Genomic DNA, 19,852 nt, shown 5'->3' with positions numbered 1-19,852 from the left:
GTACGTTTTTGGTGGCTAGGGAAACCTTACAAAAGAAAACGAGATAAATACTAAGATGATGTCGCCAAGACTTAACAAAACGTATTTATAGTAAAGACATAAAATCCCTAAAACTTAAAACGACAAGATGAGGAGTCGGTTTGAGAATCTCCTGAAGCGTGTAAGATGGAACGTCTTCTTGACATGTGCGAATGAGTAATGGCTCGAGTGACTGATGGCGTTGGCTCGAGTGGAGTGATGGCGTTGGCTCGAGTGGAGTGATGGCGTTGGCTCGAGTGGAGTGATGGCGTTGGCTCGAGTGGAGTGACGTCGACTCGAACGGTAGTCGACTCGACGGCGCGACTCGAACGGCACGACTCGAACGGCACGACTGCGCGACTCGATCGGCACGACTGCGCGACTCGATCGGCACGACTCCGAAGTCTCCTAAATACCTGAAATACTCCAAAATGCACGATGTATGCGAAGATAATGCAAGAACTACCTAAATATGCAAAGTGTACAAAAGAGACTAGAAATTTATGCAAAACAATTAGTTATCCTTACTAAATGCATGACAAAAACATGTTTAGCAGAGACAAAATATAGACATATCAGAGAGTAACAGTTACTAGGTAACAACCCGTACTATGTGCGGGATAAATTTATGCTGTGAGATTATGTTTAGATCAAACTACTATGTATCAACTAAATATATAATCCGCTCTTTCTTTAATCTATACAATTTTTTTTTTTTGTAAGAATATGTTTCATCCGTGAAATATTATATCCATAATATTAAATAAGTCAATTGCCTAGTATAATGATTATTGTGATAATTTTATTTTGGAAAATTTAAATATGTGAATAGTAATCAGTTTTTTTAATAGGTGAATAAATTTGGGTTTTGAAAATGTTTTAGATCTAATAATGTTATAATAATTAAATCTGTTATAAAATAATTAAAATATATTTTAAAATTAAAATGTTTGATTTTTTTAATTAATTGAAAAAGAATATTCTTTAATCATTTAATAACAATTATGTGTAAATATCTATAAAAATGAGAGCAATAAATTCAAGATCTCTAGCGATGACACATCAGTATTTTCTTGAGAATGCTTCTCTTTTAATATAAAGGGGACTTTGCAAAGAGTGAACAACATTTTGAGGCAGAGTTGCTGTAGATGAATTGAAGATCATGGGATTCAAGCCCTAAGCTACAAAGAAGGCACGAAACGTTAGTTTTGTCTCTCGATTCGAGTTATCTATACCTTGTATGACTTATAACTTATTTGTAAGTATACCATGGTAAGGCCCAAAGTAAATTGTTTGAGGACTCAATTAGAAAAGTAAATAATAAACGTGTTAAGTAATTAGAGTTGCATTGAATGCATTTACACGTATCATGGTGAAACTCCATGGCAATGAGGACAAAGAAAGACTCGAAAGTGTAGAGAAGGAGAAGCCTTTATGGCAATGTGGAGAACAAGGAAGGGGAATGTGTGTGCGCGAAGAGATTCTATTTAGTCTGTTGGCCAACAATCTGGAATATTATTTGAATGTGGTGGACCTTCTTTGTGGATTAAAAAGAACTTAGGGAATCTGTTGAAGCCTAACAATTATAAATGGGCTGAAGTAAAATGGTGAAGTAGGTAATTAATAAGTTCAATGCTGACCTGGCAGAAGAAGAAGTGAGAAAAATCTATTTTATAGATATAAATGGGTAATAGAGGATTTTCGACCAAAATTAAATTATGATCAACTAAATACTTTCACCCATGGCCCATGCTTCATATCTCTTAGTGGATCCCATGTCCACACAAGGTTTGTGAGTCCACTCTTATCCGACAATCAGTTTGCTACATCCAAAAGACTTTTAAGATTTGTTTATCGAACCTACAAGTCCTCACATTATCCTGTATTTTGTCCTAACTCACACAATTGCATCTATCACATCCTGAAAGGTAACCCATCTTAAAACTACTCCAGCGTAAGCATGCTTAACCATGGAGTTCTCTCAAGACCTCTGGCCGAAAATATAAGTTTACTTTTGTGACAGAAGTGGTCAAATCAATTCTTTTAAACCTCTCTGCATATCTCTGAACTGGGGTGTTAAAATTTACCCCGTTAACAGATCATAACATCCTCGTTGCGCACCGGTAACTCCCTCGTTTCTGGGACTTACAGAGAAGTTACGAAAAAATGATTTGGCCACCTATGTCACTAAAGTGCACTTATCCTTTTGGTCAATCGTCCTGAGAGAACTCTAGAATTATGCGTGCTTGAGCTAGGAAGGTTTCTAGATAGGTGACCTTTAGGAAAATGATCGTCGAACCCTTGCAAGTGAGAACAAAACACATGGAAAGATTATGTAGTGATTTGTAGGGTCGGTAAACAAGTCTTTATATCCTTCCATACATAGTAAACCGGCCGTCAGATATGGGTGGCCCCATGGTCCAAGGTGAATATGGAGCCCACTAAGAGGTGGTGTCGGGGTGTTTCAAGTGGTATTAGAGCCAAAACCATACGAGTGTTGAGTTAAGAGGGTTCACACTATCAGAAATGACGTTCTTGATGCACAATGAGGACGTTACGATCTGTTAGTAGGGGTGAATTGTAACACCCCGGTTTTAGAGGGTTGGAGAGAGGTTTAAAAAAAATGATTTTGTCACCTTTGTCACAAATGTGCACTTATTTTTTCTGTAACCGTCAGAGGAGAACTCTGTACTTAAGCATGCTTGAGCTGAGAAAGTTTCACGATGTGTAACCTTCCGGAAAGTGATTCTCCGAACTGTGCGAGTGAGAAAACAGAGGAAAAGATCATATGGGAGTTTCTACAATTGGTAATTAAGTCTTTAAACCTTTTAGACATAATAAACCGACCATCGAATATTGTACAACTCTGGCCAAGAGTGAGGCCTACTAAAAAAAGTGGACATGGATCCTACTAAGAGGTAACGGTCGGGTGTTGAAGCACCAAGACTGTCACCCCCGATGGTGTGAGCCTACTCGACTTGAAATTCGAGTAGATTCTGCTTTGATACTACTTGTAACGCCCCAACCGTCGTCTCTCTTATTGGATCCTATGTCCACTCCAACTGCTGAGAGATAGGATACGTGATAGGGGATCGAAGTTTGAAATGTCGGTTGGGATGCATTTTTAATCGTTAGAAGTGATTGATAGAATAATAAAATTATACTAGAGTAAATAACAATATTGGTCTTGTTTAGAAATTTTTGTTTTTCTTGGTATGCCCTTAAATGAAATAATGAAGAGTAGTGATGTTAATATGGGTTTGGAAACCCATTTAATTAAATGGGTCTGTTGTACAAAATTCAGCCCGTTTAGTCCCCATTTATTTAAAAATGTTAAATGGGTTTAATTTGGATTCAACCTGTTTAATAAATGGATTTACACATAAATTAATGGGTACCCGTTAATTTTTTTTCTGAAACGTTGTCGTTTACGTCTTCTACGAAACAAAAAGTCATCGCCGTCGTCTTCTCTAAGTCTGAGCCTCGACAAAGGTGAGTGACTGAGTGTTGTCGATCCTCTACGTCGTCTTCTTTTTTGAGTGTCGATCCTCTTTGTTTCTCAATCCCGGAGACCCATCTTCCAGAAAACTCGGTTCTTTTCTTATTCAAACCCAATTGCAGGTAACAAAACCAATAGATACTCAAGATTCAATTTTTAAAAAAAATCAAAATCAGTGATTTGTGGGTTTGGGTCCTTTTGTCTTGAGAAATGGTGGGTATTTGTGATTTGTGATTTTTACATCTGTATTTTGTCTTTAATCATCAGTATTTTTACAGTAAAAATAAAATAATATTGAATTTATATGAGCTTATATGGGTCTAGATGGGTTTATGAGTTAAAGACATATCTAAATGGACAAAACAAAATGGGGTTTAAACTTAAATGGGTTTATATGGATTTAATGTTAAATGGGCTGGATTTTATATGAGCTGGGTTTAAACGGGGTGGGTATGCCCATATTAACATCAGATGCATTAAAAGTTTAGGTAAAATTCTTAAATTTTTGATGAGACACTTAAATGTTAGCCGTTGGACGTATTGCGTCTTAAATATAATACTTACCTCCTTATTCAGTTGTCTCAAGATTTCATCCGTTGGATTAGAAGGAGTTTCCATTGATCTGAGCCGTTAAGATCAGAATGAGAAATCTATTTAAGAAGAAGGGTTCCTTCATTATTTCTCACACCAAATTATTCTATACACAAGTATATAATATGCCTCCTTATATCAAACAAGCTCATAATGATTTTACGAAGCTTGTACATATATACACCAACTAATGTGGTGATATCCTCTTGCTGAAACACCAACTAATGATGTTAATGATTATATCACTTCTGACTCTGATTTGTATTTGGAGATTAATCTGATGGATCCTGAAGATTTTAAAGGATATCGGCTGAAGTACACCAATCCGGCTCAGATTCTATATATTAATGATACTCTTGGCAAGAGTTTTAGTGTAGCAGATTCTGAAAACTCTTACCAAAAGTATTAATATAACTATTTTTTTTTTAAAGGAGACTTTCATTTTATACCTTGAATTTCCAAAATGGGATTACCGATTAATACAACAGTCCCATCTATATGAGTAACACTTACAATTTAAACAACAAGCAAAAGCAAACAAGAGACCAACTCCAGAGCAAGTTAGTCTTGAAACACTCGAAACCAAGTAACTATAAAGCTGTATCCCCCGGAGCTTGTGAAACGAAACCTGGAATCTGAGATCTTGAGAAGGGTTCCAAGTGACTTCAGATGATGACCTTAATCTCGTTAATCAATACGCCCGGGGACCAGGAAACCGCATTGTGTAACTTTGAATAACGACAATGTAACGACAACAGAAAATCATCGTAATATAGTCGCTAAATAACGACTATTTGTATTAGCGACTAAAGATTAGCTACTACAGGTTTTAGTCGCTAAATAGTCGCACAATTTCATTTAACGACTATTTAGGGACTATTCCAACGGTGGTCGTTGGCATGTTTTCTTGTAGTATATAAGAGAGGAAACTGGGATTAAATTAGTGAACTTCTTTCTTGAGAATTTAGCAGTATTAAAAAAGCTCACTCTGAGTTTCAGTACAGATTCTACTATGCCCGACAAAGCTCATGGTATTATATCATGAAGCTTCTTAATTACATCTACAACATGTACAAAGCTTTCTCGCCGATGTCAAGTTACCGTTGATTGATAAGCGCGGCTGATGATGCTGGGAACTTGATCATTGTTCCATTGAACATTATATATTCTAATGAAATTTCCGTTTGGCTAATTATATTCGGAATAAAATTTTGTTTTGTTTCTTTAATTCAATTTTCTTCTGTAATTATTACTATTGAAATTTCCGTTTGGCTAATTATATTCGGAATGACTTTTTTTTTTTAGTCTTCGTCTTCATTCTTTTGAGCATCTGGAATATTATCCACAGGCTCTCCAGCAATATTCTCAAGTCCTTCGACTCTAATACCTCCATTTCCATCTCCGTTGTGGTTTGCAAGAATAAAATTATAATATTTTGTAGTCTTATCTGGTTGATAGATCCCTAAATCTCGAGAAGTGCACGATATCTTCAGAAGATTTGGATATATGTCTATACTGACATACTCTTCACACTTCCATGTATGAATTGCCTTATCTGCAATTTTATTATGCTTGCCAAGAGCATCATTAAAATATATATTGAAATCGTTGTACCTGAGATAATATCCATAAACATCTCCAAAATTTGTTTCAATTTTAGTATAGGTATCAGTGTCAATATGTTTATTAACAGACACAAGCACATTCGAAAAATGAAGATCAATTACCTCACCATTGATGTATAAGTATAGAGGGTAACCTGTTTTATTACGAACCGTTTCTAGCAAAGGAGCCATGTTTACTATATAGAAGAAATATTTTGTTGTGAGAAATAATAACAAAGGAAACCTTCTTCTTAAATATAGATTTCACATTTTGATCTTAATGGCTCAGATCTTTTGACATTTTTCTAATCTAACGGATGATATATCTTGAAACAATGAAACGAGGAGGTCATATTATATATAAGACGCAATTGTATCCAGCTCACAAATTTATTTTTATTAATAATGACCCAACTTGCATCCTACTAACTGGAAAGTATAAATATGAAACTAATCTTATGTAAAAAATTACATTTAATTATCTTTAGAAAAACTTAATTAAGTTTAGTTAATTAATTAAATAAAGATAATTAATTGATAACAATTAAAATAAATATTATTTTAAATAAAATAATTTTAAAAAAATATATAACAATAATTTTTATTATTATTAGAAACTTTTTTTAAAAATATTAACTCGTGTTTTAAGCACGACATATCTCCCAGTAGTATTATTATACATAATGACAACCAATTTACTCTGTATGAATCACATGGATACGTTGGGATTTCAAATAGAAAGAGACAGCTCACAAATTTATTTTTATTAATAATGACCCAACTTACATAGTATTATTAATCAGAACGACAACCAATTATTTTTAGCACTTGTTCATTAAAACTATACTATACTATTATTAAGAATGACCCAATGATACAAGACTCGGTGGTGAGTCTTATACCGGGATAGAGATGAAGATGATGACTTCACAAGCTGGCGGTCGCTTCTCTCTTGTGAAGGAAAAATGGTCGATGGTGTAAATCTGACACGATGGCGGTCGCTTTTCTCGTGTGGGATCGATAAAGGGGAAGTGTTGGCGGAGCAAAGTACACCACAAAGATGTGATTGGTCTCTGATACAGTACACGAACTTAGCCTTGTGGAATCTCACACACAAGACAAAGAACAAGCTTATTCTTTTAAGAACACTTAAAGAGAAGAAGAAGAAAATTCAGAGTTTTATTAATATCAAAGGTGAAAAATCGTACAACTGCTGCAGGGGGACTTTATAAGAGTCCTTCAGCTAGCCCTAAGGCCGAAAAATAAATGCAACATAATGCAACAAAGGAAAACAAATAAAATCAAACACAAACCATTGTTTTTGGAAAGTAAATAAACTAATTAAAGAAAATACTAAGCAAACTTGATCTCTCTTGATGAGCACGCCTTCTAGCCGTTGTTGGGGTTGGTGGAACCTGCAAGGATCGAAAATATTGAATAGGACTTACCTGGATGCGATCTAGGCCCAATAGACGTTCTCTGAACCACTTCTTGTACTAGTCGATGAACTACTTCAAGGTTCTTGTCTTGTACTGTCTTGTTGGCTTGTTTACTGAAGTAGGGGTCTTCCTGGAGTTCCTCTAGAGTATCTTGATCAGCCTCTTGATGCTCGTTCATGTCCTTTATGTCTTGTTCTGGATCTTTACTATCTTGATCGGAGGTGTAGCTTGTATCACACGTCTCTTGCAGATCCAATGTCTTCTCTTAGATTCTTGAGGTTCCTTGACCTGCCAAAAGAGGTTTCATACCTGGGGAACTGGTTTGATCCAGGCTCATTTGGGTGAAGGCTTCAGCAAGCTCTTCCTCAGCAATGTGGTCATCTCGGTTGTGGTGGCATGATGGTGGTACAGACCAGTTGACGTCCTTCAGTTCTAGGGAGCTTACAATGTCTTGAACATCTAGGTTAAACCTCTTCCTTAGCTGTTTAGTCTTTGATTGTGTCACAGGGCCTTTTCGTACTTCTAGTACAGGATGTGGTACATAATCTGGTTCAACGGTTTGGGCGGTACGGTTGATGTCCGCATCACCCAACTTATAAATATTTTTGTGTACGTTTATGCAAAGTCGTATTCAAATGATTTTTTATATCTCAAAGATGGTCCCAATTTTTAAAACACATAATAACACAAAATATTCATACAAAAACAATAACACAAAAGAATCAATCGTGGGGAAACGGAAATATAATGTTTTTTACTCAGTAAAGGATTTAAACTTTTATTAAATTTGGTTACATCATTAATCATTTACGTTCATTTATTAAAATTTAAATGTAGTACTTCCTATGGTTTTTCAAAAAAAAAAAAAAATAGATAATGGATCCCACTTACGAATAATATATACTGTTAATAAAAATAACTCAACTTACAAATTACGTTTATAAGAAAAATCCAACTTACAAATAATATTTCTTAGAGAAAGACCCAACTCAAAACTCATTTTTATTAAGAACTAGCAATTGATCCGCGCTACGCGTGGGACTTAGATGAAGGTGTATTTCGAGTTTTTTTGTCTATATTAATTTCTGGTTATGTAAATTAATTTTTGGGTGCTTATGTTGTTTGTTGGATATTTTTTAAAAAAAAATAGGTTTTGCAGTAAGTATACTTTAGTGTGCTGTTTACTTTTTAAAATTTGAGATCATTTTCTGTGTGTTTTTAATGTTTTTTTCAATAATTATGATGAGAAGTTAACATTGTGTACTTAAAATTGTTGTTTTGTTGTAGTTGTTAGCTGTGATTAATTTATTATTATTTGTCATTTTGTCATTTTGTAGTATTTGTCCCGTGCTTCGCGCCGAAGTTTGATTAGGGTTGTGATATATGTTTTTCGGTGGATATTTTTAATGTGTTTTGTTATTTTTTATCTTGGTTGCTATTTTTTTGGTGTTTTTTTTTTTTGAAAAAATGGTGATTTTGGCTTTCTTGCTTGCTTTTTTTGCATTAAGTACAATCTACAGTGTAGTTTTACATTTTTATTTTATATTAGTTATGTTTATTTTAAAATTTTGTTTTTGTTTTTCAGTTATTAAAATTGCATATTTGTAGTGTCTGATATTATTTCTTCCTAAAAGTATTTGTTAAGTTAGTGGTAAAAGATTTGAGGAATGGTATCGATTCCCTCTATCTTCATACTCCATTTTAGCTATAAAAAAAAAAAAAAAAAACAAAAACAATTCAACAACTTTATTTACATAGAGAGCTCAAGTCGAGTTTGGTTACATAGAGATGATTCAACAACCACATTTATCTAGAGATCAGATCAGATTGGTTTCGACCCAGACTAAAGATTTTGAAATGATATATAATTTTTTTTTAAATAAACGGTTGATTTACAAAACAGTTATAATAAAGTAGAAGTGCTATATACTTTTGTTTCATCACTGCTACGTTATCGGGTTTGTAAGCATATACAACATTCTAAGAACTATCAATAATTTCTAAAGTTTAGGAAACACACACACAAATAAAAAAACAAAAAATGTGACGGTTTTGTAAAAAGGATAAGAAAAAAATAGAGAGACTAATTAATTGTCCAGATCAATGAACAGTGTCATTTATGATTCTACGAAATTATTCAAATTTGGACCACCACTGTCTAAATCTTGTACAAACTGATTATAGCATTTCGAAATTATAATAAAGTGGATGGTCTCTGAACAGTGAGTGACTTTTTTTCTTTTGTAAATTGAATGATGTCTCTATGGGTTGATTGTGGAAAACAAACGACTGAGGATCACCTTTCATAAATATGTAACCAAGTAGGCAGAAGCAGTTTTGACATCATATTGACTGTAGTGTCAAAAAAGTAGTGTTTGAAACTTCAGTCTGCCTGCAATGATGATTTATAACTTTTTAGTTTTGTTTCTTAACATTTCTCCTTGTGATACTGATGCGTATATCATAATTGCTAACTTTTAGAATGCAACTTTCGGTATCCAATACGATAACAGTGTTATAATGAACTTAATTTTAGACTTCTTGATCTTATCATCCCACCAAGTTTTACGATCTCACCACTGTGCACTGGGTTACACATGTTTCCATGCATACTATTTTTGATACCAGACTACCAGTCATAATAACAAATTGACAATCCAGTAAAATTTTGTTGTTGCCAAATTATTTCGGTACCTCAAGATATTTTTATATGCAATAATGAAAGCAGCCGGAACCAATTAATATGGTACGTCAAGTGTTGAAATGTCATTGAAGGGTTATAAATAATGAATCAAAAACCTTCAAAATATGGAAGAGAGCAGCCTATGGAAGATGGAAACATCGCCAAATAAAATGAAGTTTGCTAGTACTATTCAATTATTCTTTCTTTTTTGTTTACCTTACAGTTTAGTGGATACCTTTGACTACCCTATTATATTTTTTTCATTGAATATATTATCTTCATTTTACATTGCTAAATCAGTCAATAGTTAAAAACTGAAAAGTTGGAAACGATAAGGTTTTATGTAAGAGAGAAAAAACACGTTTCCAGTTACGTCAAACATCACCATCTTCTTCATTTCTTGTCCTCTTCCACTGTTTAATTTTTTTTTCCCCAAGATGGGTATGAATATTCATTCATAAATAATAGTAAGAAGATGAATATTCATACACATATGAAGATAATTCTAGAGATTGAGAATTCTTTTCTGAACATGGCAGCTTCAGTTATGCTCCTTGTTTCTCACATGCATTGCTCCTGATTGAAAAAAACCACTTATCTATTTTCATACCGGTTTAATCTACTCAGATCATAGCCGGTCAAATCCGGATTCACATGTCAATGTCACAAGTGAACAGAAAACGTTGCTGCTACTACAAGATATGTACCAGTTTAGTCAAGAGTTAAAGTTAAGAAGACTACACAGTCCAAAAAGTTATGGACATTTGATTTTTGTTTTGATGTATTTTGTAAACTGAGTTTCCTCATAAAAATTTCTCTGTAAAAACATGTACACAGCTGAATCATTCGTTAAACCAAACTTCTAAACAGTAATTTAGAAAACTCGGTTAAACCAAATCGAATGAAGAATCATGTGAAACATAAAATGGTCTCACAAAGCGACCATACATTTATTAGAAAAATGATCTCAACGATCACATCTTCTATAACCTTATAAAATTGTCTTTAAGATCACAACTTTATAAATTCCATAAAATGTTACATAAGACCAAAGATTGTATCATTATAACTTGGTAGAGAAATGTCATAAAAAGAGTCTCATAGCAAAGACGAGAAGACATTTACCCAATCATGGCAGGCGGCAAGGAAATGATCCGCACCGGAAGTTCGATTCTAAAAAGGGTATTTGACGGCAATGAAGTCTATCTAGTCTTTTAGATACTTAAATGAGATTGCGGTGACTGTGGGAGTCTTTGTCACAAAGGACCCTTTGCTAGACGATTATGAGAAACACGGTTTTGACGAAACTGCTTGCTCATCTCCGATATCGACATCACCCCGAATTCAGGCATTATCTATAGGACTTAGAAGCATGAAATTGTAAGCGACAACATTATATAGGACTGAAACTTACTACAATTGAAGAAAGCATAGTGTTGAATTAAAAGAGATCATCGAACGACATGAATGGCCATTATACACAAAACCGTTACTATGGAGATGAAAGACACGAGAGGCAGTGAAAGGGTGTGGAGGAGTAGCGACCATTAATTTCAGATCTATGCTAAACTTAATTTAGAAGGGGAGAGACGGTTGAGGTTGCAAATAGGAGAACGGCGGAACGGAGGTTCGTAGTGAGGGGATAGACTTCCAGGGCAAACAAAATAAATAGGACCTTTAAAAGATTAGACCCAAAAATAGAAGGAAAATGATATTGGGTAACTTTAGAAAATTAGGCCTAATTAAATAGAAAGAGATGATGACGTGGCATCACCAGGAGTGAGAAAACTGCACTTTATATATATAGATGACATAACTTACAAATTATTTTTATTACTTTCCAAAGAAAATAAATTATTAATAAGAATGAGCCAAATTATATATATATATATATATATCCTACTATATTAATTGGAAAGTACAAATATGAAACTAACCTTAAATGTGTAAAAAATTACATTCGATTGCCATTAGAAAAACTTAATTAATCTTAGTTAATTAATTAAATAAAGATAATTAATTAAAAATAAAAAACGCTAACAGATCAAATATAAAAAAAATCTAGAAAAATAAAAAAATATATATTTTCTCTCGCTAATAAATTACGGACGAAATTTACTAAATATATTTTTTAAAAATATAAACCAATCAGAATTTCAAAAACTAAAATTTTATATCCAAGTACACAATATAAATATTTTTAATAACTAAATTTCGAAGATTTTGTTAAGATTTCAAATTATAATTCGCCTATCATCTTTATATATATATATATATTACAAATTGTTTGGAATTTTCATATAATACTTATGATTAGTAAAATGCAGATTTTTTTCTGCATATGCAGAATTGTTTCTGCATATGTTGTGATTTAAGTTTTTTAAAACGAAGATATATTACTCAATCTAAAAAAATGTGTGTTTTAATTTCCACATTAGCGGGTTGGTAAAAATAAATTTATATAGATATTGATTAATAATTTTTCTTTGTTCAAAATTATAATATTAAAACTACTACTTTATATTTCACAAAATAATGATGTAAATACAACAAAAAAATAATATAAAACTGTAATATACGTTAAAAAAAATACTATAATATTCTAAAATAATTACTACTCAAAAAGACTAATAGATTTACAGAGCAATTAAAATAAATATTATCTCAAACAAAATAGCTTTTTAAAAAAATATGTAGCAATAATTTTTATTACTATATTAGAACTTTTTTTTTAAATGTTGACCCGTACTTAACTTTATAACTTTATTAAGCACGGGATATCTCCCTATTTAGATGTACGTTTATGCAATGCCATATTCAAATTATCTTCATAATATTTATCTCTCAAAGACTGTCCAATTTTTAAAAGCATAGTTTAAATACTCAACACATAATAATCAATTGGTGTGAGACAAAAATATTAAAATTTGATGGACTTTTTTAGTGGGTTTATTTGGTTTCATCATCAATCGCATGCCATATATGGTCATTGATCCATTTAAGATTACAATATCTACAAAAATTTGGCCCTTTATTATAACATATGTATGGGTAACAGAGGATTTTCGATCAAAATTTAATTGAGATCAACCAATACTTGCACCGTTTCAGTTTAGTTATCGTTGTAAATTTCTAATGTAGATGTTTTGTTAAATTTCTAGTTTTATCCTTTCTTTTTAGTTTATTACTCCCTATAATTCACAAATAGTGTCGTTTTAATACATTTCACACAAATTTAGAAAACAAAAAAATATACATGTTTGTGTTTATCTAAAAAATGGCTAATACATGTATGTATATGTCACTCTATATAGAATGTTATTCCTAAGTTGGACGGTTCTTGATAAACTTAATATGTAAGTTGGGGCTTATAATTAACAAAAAAATATAAAATAAATAAACTGAATTTGTATTAGGTTTGATTGCGGGATGCTGCTTCTCAAGAAGGAAAGCCGCTTCCACGCCTTGGTTCAAAATCATCCGGACAAAGCGACTCCAAACATCGCGGTATCATTGGCAAAATAAATATCACTTCCAATAGTTGCTCTCTGCTCTTTGCTTTTAGGGAGGAAATGTTATTGTAATGGGGGCTCACAACCTTACCAGCTTGACCCCAAAATAAAAGTAACGTCTCGCCAAAGGATTTTCCTGATCCACTCGATATGTTGTCAAAGTGAATTAACTAAGCCCGACTTATATGTGTGACTCATAGTATTGTAATTCCGTTCAAGAGTCAGGTCGGACCGGATATCATACATGATAAGAGATCGAAGTTGGAAAAGTCGGTTGAGATGCATTTGTAATCGTTATAAGTGTTTGATAGTATAATAAAATTTAACTAGAGTAAGAAACTGTATTGGTCTTCTTTAAAATTTTTGGTTTTCTTTGTATGTCCTTAAATAAAAATAATGAAGAGATACATTGAACATTTAGGTAAATTATTAAATTTGTGATGTACTACATCAATTGTATAATGTAGCATTCTATTATAGTGAGACACTTAAATTGTTAGTCGTTGGACGTATTGCGTCTTAGATAATACTACCTCCTCATTCAGTTGTCTCAAGATTTCATCCGTTGGATTAGAAGGAGTCTCCATTGATCTGAGCCGTTAAGATCAAAATGAGAAATCTATTTGAGAAGAAGGGTTCCTTCATTATTTCTCACACCAAATTATTATATATACAAGTATATATAATATGTGTAACACCCCACTCCCAAAATACACCAAAAGAAAGTACTAATCACATTTCTCTCCTGACCTGAAGAAGGGAAAAGAGAAGGGGGTGAGTAAAACGAGTTTACTCAGTGAGGAGATCAATTATGCCCATTGGTTATACAGTAAACATGTTCCAAACATAAACACGACCATTACTTACCATAGAAGCAGAATGTCTAACCATCAAACAATCATCACATCGACGATATGCAACACATAACTCTTTAATACCCTTCTATATCATTCATGCAACTTAAATATCACACTCAGAGGAAGGCCCTTGCGGCACAACTTCCCACACTCAGAGCAAGGCCCTCATAGCACAACTACTCCCACACTAACATTCTCATTCTCATTCTCATTCATATGCTTATGTAAATCGTAAACTTGCCTTAACATGTATCTTTAAACATTAACATCTCACATTCAAGTTACTAACAACCTAACTTCATCATGTAATCACAAAACACCCAAGGACAATTCTGTTAGTGAGGGTGAATTGTGACACCCCGGTTTCAAAGACTTGCGGAGAGGTTTAAAAAAAATTATTTGGCCACCTATGTCACCAAAGTGCACTTATCTTTTTGGTCAAAGGTCATGGGAGAACTCCACAGTTAAGCGTGCTTATGCTGGAGTAGTCTCATGATGGATGACCTTTCGGGAAGTGACTGTTAGAACTGTGCGAGCGAGGACAAAACACTAGGAAAGATCATGTGGTGATTTGTAGGGATGGTAACAAGTCTTTAAAGCCTCCCGGACGTAGCAAACCTACCTTCAGATATTGATGGGCTCACGGGCCTAGTGAGAGGACGTGAGGCCCATTAAGGAAGGTGGGCCCATGGACTGGGATTGGACATGGGGTCCACTAAGAGGTAGGGGTCGGGGCGTTACAAGTGGTATCAGAACCGAACCCAGGCGAGTGTGGAGTCGAGTGGGCTCATACCGTCGGGATGACGGTCTTGGTGCGCAACGAGGATGTTGCGTTCTGTTAGTGGGGGTGAATTGTGACACCCCGGTTTCAGAGACTTGTGGAGAGGTTTAAAAGAATTGATTTGGCCACCTATGTCACCAAAGTGCACTTATCTTTTCGGTCAAAGGTCATGAGAGAACTCCACAGTTAAGCGTGCTTATGCTGGAGTAGTCTTATGATAGGTGACCTTTCGGGAAGTGACTGCCGGAACTGTGCGAGTGAGGACAAAACACTGGGAAAGATCATGTGATGATTTGTAGGGATGGTAACAAGTCTTTAAAACTTCCCGGACGTAGCAAACAGACCGTCAGATATTGATGGGCTCACGAGCCTAGTGAAAGAACATGAGGCCCATTAAGAAAGGTGGGACTATGGACTGAGATTGAACACGGGACCCACTAAAAGGTGGCGCTCGGGGGTTACAATATGCCTCCTTACATAAAATAAGCTCATAATGATTCTACGAAGCTTGTACACATATACAGAAACTAAGGATATTAATGATTATATCACTTCTGAAGCATGGTGATATGGGGTATCCTCTTGCTGATACAGAAACTAAGGATATTAATGATTATATCACTTTTGAAGCTGATGTATATTCGGAGATTAATCTGATGGATCCTGGAGATTTTAAAGGATATCGGCTGAAGTACACCAATCCAGCTCAAATTCTATATCTTAATGATACTCTTGGTAAAGACTAAGAGTTTTAGTGTAGCAGATTCCGAAATTCAATCCAGATATATGGTAAGAATGATGATTTGAGGATAACTCAATCGAATGGAGATGCAATATATTATATTGGATATAAGCCTATTACTGCAACAAGAATAGGAAGAAACAAAGGAGGAGGTCTTACACTTGAAGGTTATAAGCCTCGAGGTGAGAAGACTAAAGATGAAGACACGCAGCCCAAAGTACCAGTAAAACTGACGTCATATAAATATGTCTCCTTTTCCCTTTTATTTCTTTTTTTATTTATGCAAATAATACAGTGGCTTTTGTGTTCGTCTCTCTGAGGGCAAAACCCACGTTTCCTCTTTTTGCTTTGTGCTTCCAACTATGTACGAGTTGAGAGTTGAGACTCCTTTGTACATTAAAAATAAAACATTGAATAAAGAGTTTTTTTTTTTGCCTATTGGAAGATTTGTTCTAGTGTTTGCATTGTATGAAATTCTTTTTATTTGCTAACAAGGTTTTTATTTTTTTTAGAACATTTTTGACGTACAAAATTAAGGATATATATTGGATATTAGAAATTTGTAATAAATTGGAGACTTTCAATTTGCTAGCACGAAAGTTTATACCGTATTTATTTTGTTCGAGTTCAAACTCAACTCAAATTTGCAGATTTGTTGCTTCACATGTTGTCATGGTCATTTTCCTACTCAAAATAATTTGCATGGTGTAAATTTTTTTGGGATGATCGGTCTATACATCCACACGAAACTTGAATACAAGTTTATAACACGCAGTCTGTCTCTCTTTAAACAACTACACATAGTTATACTTCCCAATCGAGAACCACACCAAAATTTGAAAATCGGCATACAACCTCACAAGAAACTCTTCTCTCTGTTCTAAATTATAAGATTTTTTTGGTTAAAAACACAGAACTTAAGAAATAATTAATATTGTTATAACTAAATTCAACCAATAGAAAAAATACTGCAGAGTTTAAATAGTTAAAAATTATTAAATTAATAGAAAACGTATAAAAACTTATAAAACGTATAAAAACAATATTTCATACAGAAAGACCCAACTCACAAATTACTTTTATTAAGAATGACCCAACATGTAAAGTAATTTTTAATTAAATGACTACAAATTATTTTTATTATTCTGTCAGCGAAAAGAAACTATAGTTAAGAATTTTATTTATTATTCTGTCATCCTATAAATTTGTTATAAAACTTTATTTATTTACTTAATAAAATTTTCTTTTTGTCAAAAAAAGCTCAAAATTTGGCTGGGAAAACTAATATCTTATTATTAATTTACTTTACTAGTAAGAAGACATAAGAACAAAACTTTCAATAAGCAAACATAACCTGCTTTTATTGATTTGTATTCTTGTTAATTTTTTTATATTTATATTGATAATGGAGTCTCAACTCCTACAAACTTGGAAGCACAAAGCAAAAAAAAAAAGAAGAAGAAGAAAATGTGGGTTTTTCCTTAAAGATAAGAACATAAATCCACTTTCTTATTTGCAAAAACAGGAAAGAAAAAGAAAAAAGACTTTTTTAGACGAATGGCTAGTCGATGGATTGTCCTTCGTCTTCATTCTTTTGAGCATTTTGCACAGGCTCTCCAGCAAGAGTCTCAAATCCTGTCACCGTAATACCTCCATATCCATCTTTGTCGTGTTTAGCAATAATAGACTTATAATATTTTTTAGACCCATCTTGTTGATAGATCCCTAAATTATTAGAAGTACACCATATCTTCATATTATCTTCTGATATGTCTATACTGACATACACTTCATCACTCTTAGATGTATAAATTGCCTTATCTGCAATTTTATTAAACTTGCCAAGAGCATCATTAAGATATATATTGGCATTGTTGTACTTGAGCATATATCCATCAACATTTCCCAAATTTTTTTCAAATTTAGTATAGGTTTTAGCGTCAATCTGTTCATTAACAGACTCATACCCAAACCCAACATTAAGAACAATTTCCTTACCATTAATGTGTAAGAACCATGTCTCACCTGTATCATTAAGAACCGCTTGTAGCAAAAGAGCCATATATACTATATAGAAGAATTTTTCTTTTTTTTTGGTTAATGAAAAAGAAATATTTTGATGTTGTGAGAAATAACAAGGGAAACCTTCTTCTTAAATAGATTTCTCATTTTGATCTTAAGGGCTCAGATCTTTTGACACTTTTTCTAATCCAACGGATTATATCTTGGAACAATGATACATGTAAGATTAAGTGTATAATTATAATACAATGTTACAATGCTAACATCATTAATTTGATAATCTACCTACATATATTTAAATGTTCAACGCATCTATTCATCTATATACACTAGGATTTAACCCGCGGTACACCGCGGGACTATATTTTTAAAATTTTAAATATTTAAAATAAGTATATTATATTTATTTGTTATTTTGTTGTTGTTTTATTAATTTTTAAATTATATACTTATAACTATTTATTGAATTTACGGGACGATTTTAATGTTCATATATAATTTTAAATAAAATGGTTAAGTTTTAAATGTAACTTATCATGATCCAATATATGTAACTCATCCTTACTTTTAGAGGCTACACGCTTTACTGCTTTTCTTTTTAGTTTTAAATTTTCATTTATGCTAATTTTTATTCATAGGGATTTCAAAAAAAATTATTATCCTATTATCTTTTCTTTTTGGTTTCAAAGACTGTTCAATTTTCAAAAACATACTACATATATATATATATATGTGTTAAACACATAATAACACAAAATATTCTTACAAAAAATAAATAACACAAAACAATTAATCAATCGTGTGGACACGAAGGATTTAAACTTTTATTAAATTATTTGGTTACATTATTAATCACATGCCATTTACGTTCATTCTATCAAAATTTAAAGTTAGTACTTCCTATGGGTTTTGAAAAAAAATAGATAATGGACCCAACTTACGAATAACATCTTTATTAAAAATAGCTCAAGTTGAAAATTATGTTTATTAAAAATAATCCAACTTCCAAATAATATTTTTTAGAGAAAGACCTAACTGAAAAGTCATTTTTATTAAGAACGAGCTAGCGCTGCAAATTATTTTTATTACTTGTCAATGAAAATAATTATTATTAAGAATGACCCTTTTATGCAAAGTCGTATTCAAATTACTTTTATAATATTTATCTTTCAAAGTATAATGTTTGGACCACCACATTTCGATGGGCTGCTATGTCACGAAAATTTTAAAAATTTGTTTACCAACTCTACAAATTATTGTACGATCTTTTTATGTGTTTTGTCTTTACTCGCACAGTTTTCACAATGATTTCCATGTAGATCATTCATCTTGAAACCACTCCAGCATAAACATGTTTAACTTTGAAAATTTTTCAGACCTTTGATCAAAAAGATAAGTGTTTTCTGCAAAGTCGTGCCTAGACTTCCGGAAGCCTAAGGCAAAAAAAAGTTTTTTATACATTTTCACAATCAAAAATGTTATAACTTACAACTAAAATTAGACATATTTTTGTAATAAATTATAGATAATTTTTACTTTGTTTTTAATCTATGAAAATAAAACTTTATGTTATTTACTATATAAATATTATACAAATTTTCTAATCTATTTTCTTAATTAACACTTTTTATCTACGAAAATATATATTGTAAAGTATATATTGTAAAGTATATATTGTAAAGTAATAGAGATAAATAGCAAAACTTTTTAATATATTAAACAAACTTTTGAAACTTAAGAAAAAAGAACATTGAAGAGCTTTGAGCAAATCTTGAAGAAGTTATGACGAGTGACGTTATGATCTCAGATCAATTCTTGCAAATTAATAAAGAACCTATGCTTTCTTACCAAGCGGAAGAAGACTTTTGGAGGCAAAGAAGCAGACAATTATGGCTTGCCCTCGGATATAGAAACATAAGGTACTTCCATGCTATGACAAAAGGGAGAAAAGAAATTAACAATATATCTCTAATAAAAGAAGAGGAAGGGAAACCCTATCTATGAAGAAGATGGTATCATAAAGCTCATCTAGGAATACTACAATAACCTCTTCTTGTCCCATCCAGGAACTAGAACTCAATGCGTTGATGAAGCTCTATTTGCT

At 32.7% G+C, this 19,852-nt stretch overlaps 1 protein-coding gene across 1 annotated transcript; it reads right to left on the bottom strand.

The window, feature by feature from the left end:
* Positions 1–17,287: 17,287 nt before the first annotated feature.
* Positions 17,288–17,788, bottom strand: LOC147946937 (uncharacterized). Its single transcript, XM_087507302.1, has one exon. It carries the CDS (start codon positions 17,786–17,788, stop codon positions 17,288–17,290), a length of 501 nt encoding a protein of 166 aa, XP_087363428.1.
* Between the last annotated feature and the right edge of the window lie 2,064 nt (positions 17,789–19,852).

The sequence above is a fragment of the Camelina sativa genome, chromosome 3 (assembly GCF_030686135.1).
Source record: "Camelina sativa cultivar CO46 ecotype springtype chromosome 3, ASM3068613v1".
Lineage (NCBI taxonomy): Eukaryota > Viridiplantae > Streptophyta > Magnoliopsida > Brassicales > Brassicaceae > Camelina > Camelina sativa.
This window is presented reverse-complemented; position numbering and strand designations above follow the sequence as displayed.

Bases quoted from the DNA above. Each gene is read 5' to 3' on its own strand.
- LOC147946937 (XM_087507302.1), bottom strand. From the start codon at position 17,788: ATGGCTCTTTTGCTACAAGCGGTTCTTAATGATACAGGTGAGACATGG.